Below are 3,048 nucleotides of genomic sequence, written 5' to 3'. Positions count from 1 at the left end.
AAGGAGACTCAATATATAGCCGGATCACACGAAGCCCTCAAGCCCAAAGCAAGCAAGGATCAGCCCATTTAGAGATAAGGAGCCCAAAGCCAAAACCCGGAACAACCTCACACATAAAAGAAAATAAAGGGCAACGGTTAGAAAACTAAAAAAGGCAAACATTTAAACTGAAAATTATGTAATAAAATAGAATATTTTATAGGATATTTTAACACTTCCCTCAGTTTAAATGTTTAAACAGATTTTCCAAACCCAAAGACTTACACATTTCGTCGTGGTTCCTTGGCATGAGGGCTTTTGTGAAGAGATCAGCAAGTTGAAATTCAGATTGAATGCCTGCTGTTTTGATGATACCTGCAGCAATCTTTTCCCTTAGGAAGAAGAGGGCAACCTCAAAGTGTTTTGTTTTATCATGAAATACTGGGTTTGCGGCTATAGAGATGGCGGTAGTATTGTCACATCTAAGGGTAACTGGAAGATTGACATTAATCCCCAACTCCCTTAGGATGTTTGTGAACCACAGAATTTCACAGGTAGCACTACACATGGATCTGTACTCGGCTTTAGCAGAGGATCGAGAAACTACACTTTGTTTCTTGTTTTTCCAAGAAACCAAGGAGTTTCCAAGGAAGATACAAAACCCTGTAACAGACCTCCTGCTGTCAACACATTTGGACCAATCGGAATCAGCATAGGCTGTTAACTGAAAAGTATCACTTTGTTTAAACATGATGCCAAGACCGGGTGCACCTTTTAAATATCTCAGCAACCGAAAGGCTATTTGAGAGTGTGCCTCGGTTGGTTTATGCATATATTGAGAAAGATAACGAACAGCATAAGCAATATCCGGACGAGTGTGGGATAAGTAAATAAGTTTCCCAACCAGCTTTTGATACTCTGTGACATTAGCATCTTTTAAATCTTCCTTTTTGCTTAACTTGGTTAAAATGTAGTTTTGTTCAATAGGACAGCTAACAGGTTTGCATCCACTCATTCCATATTCATTTAAGAGATCCATACAATACTTTCTTTGGGTAAGATAAATATCATCATTGTTTTTGATAACTTCAATGCCAAGAAAGTATTTTAATAGTCCTAGGTCTTTTATTTGAAATTCCTTTTTTAGAAGGTTTCTGATATTATTGATTTCATCAGGGTTGTTACCTGTTAGCACAATGTCATCCACATAGACTAATAAGACAATAAACACAGAGTTGTTGGATTTTATGAACATAGAATGATCACATTTGGACTGATTAAAACCGAGTTTGACAAGAACTTGAACAAGTTTTTCATTCCACATTCGAGGGGCCTGTTTCAGGCCATAATGGGACCTCTTTAGTCTACACACTTTGTTGTTAGTCTACACACTTTGTTGTTTTTATCAATGTTCAGGCCATCAGGAGGAGTCATGTACACCTCCTCCTTTAAACTACTATAAAGGAAGGCATTATTCACATCAAGTTGATAAATGGGCCAGTTATTTTGCACAGATAGGCTAATAATACATCTAACTGTGACCATTTTGACAACAGGAGAGAAGGTCTCTTCAAAGTCTATGCCCTCAACTTGACTAAAGCCTTTGGCAACAAGCCTGGCTTTAAACCTATCAACTTCACCACTTGATTTGTATTTAATTTTGTAAACCCATTTGCATCCAATGGGTTTCTTTCCCTTTGGAGGGTCGACTAAATCCCAGGTATCATTACTGTATAAAGCAGAGAGTTCATCATTCATGGCATCTATCCATCTTTTATCCTTACATGCTTCTCTATAACTAACAGGTTCAGTCATTTTATTTAAATTTGCAGCAAAGCACATATTGTCGCTAGACAAATTAGCATAGCTAACAACTTTATCATAACTGTATTTAGCATTTCCAACAATAAAGTCGTTAAATCTTTTAGGGGCAGATACATGTCTAGTAGATTTTCTAAGAAAGGGTTGGTTACCCTCAGGAAGGACAGATTCGTCATTTGTACCACTAGACTCAACCCTCACAGACTCACTTTGAGGCTCACTATGATGCTAATCATTAGCCATGTCATCTAAAGGAGGTGACTGCTGAGCATCAATTGTGTCTCATGTACAGAATCAGTAGGCTCCTTCTCTTCATCATCGGGATTTATATCACTGGAAGGTTCATAGATATCAAAAAAGTTTGAGTGATTTAAAGAATTGGTTTTGTCTAGATCAGTTTCAGAAAACAACTTGGTTTTAAATGGAAAAACTGTTTCATAAAAAACGACATCTCTTGAGAAGGAGAATGTCCTTTGATCCAAACTCCAAAGTTTGTATCCCTTTTTTAAATTAGAGTATCCCATAAAAACGCATCGTTCAGCTCTTTCTTCAAGTTTATCAGAGTTGTTTAAGATAGTAAAGTAACACAGACATCCAAAAAGTTTCAAGTGATTAAGAGAAGGTTCAAAACCATACAGCAACTCATAGGGTGTTCTACCATCTAACACAGAAGAGGGGGCCCTGTTAATCAGATAAGCAGCATTAAGCACACATTCAGACCAGAATCTTAAAGGAACACCAGATTGAAATAATAAAGCTCTAGTAATATTCAGAAGGTGTCGGTGTTTTCTTTCTGCAATCCCATTTTGTTGGGGTGTGTAGGTACAAGAAGTTTGATGAAGTATTCCATGAGTTTTAACAAAATTATCCATTTGAGAGTTTATAAACTCATACCCATTATCACTTCTAAAACTTTTGATCTTTGTTTCAAATTGAGTTTTGACCAGTTCATAAAAGTCTTTTATGTTGTCAAACACCTCAGTTTTAGATTTCATAAGATAGACCCATACAGCCCTTGAGTAGTCATCAACTATGGTGAGAAAAAACTTGTAGCCATCAAGGCTGGGCCGTTTATATGCACCCCAAACATCAAGATGCACTAAATCACCGACATGTTTAGATTTATTATCACTTAAAGGAAAAGGAATTCTATGTTGTTTAGCTTTGTGACATATGTCACAAGGCTCAACTTGACTTGAATCGGTTTTAAGTTTTAGAACATGTAGGACTTGGTCTGAGGGATGACCA

The 3,048-nt window shown here is 36.9% G+C and overlaps 1 protein-coding gene across 1 annotated transcript; it reads right to left on the bottom strand.

Annotated features, from left to right (window-relative positions):
• Positions 1 to 220: 220 nt before the first annotated feature.
• LOC110888600 (uncharacterized mitochondrial protein AtMg00810-like) lies at positions 221 to 1,303 on the bottom strand. Its single transcript, XM_022136122.1, has one exon. The coding sequence runs from the start codon at positions 1,301 to 1,303 to the stop codon at positions 221 to 223; it is 1,083 nt and encodes a 360-aa protein (XP_021991814.1).
• Between the last annotated feature and the right edge of the window lie 1,745 nt (positions 1,304 to 3,048).

The sequence above is a fragment of the Helianthus annuus genome, chromosome 2 (assembly GCF_002127325.2).
Source record: "Helianthus annuus cultivar XRQ/B chromosome 2, HanXRQr2.0-SUNRISE, whole genome shotgun sequence".
Classification (NCBI taxonomy): Eukaryota; Viridiplantae; Streptophyta; class Magnoliopsida; order Asterales; family Asteraceae; genus Helianthus; species Helianthus annuus.
The sequence above is the reverse complement of the archived record's forward strand: the minus strand, read 5'-3'. Positions and strand labels throughout refer to the sequence as shown.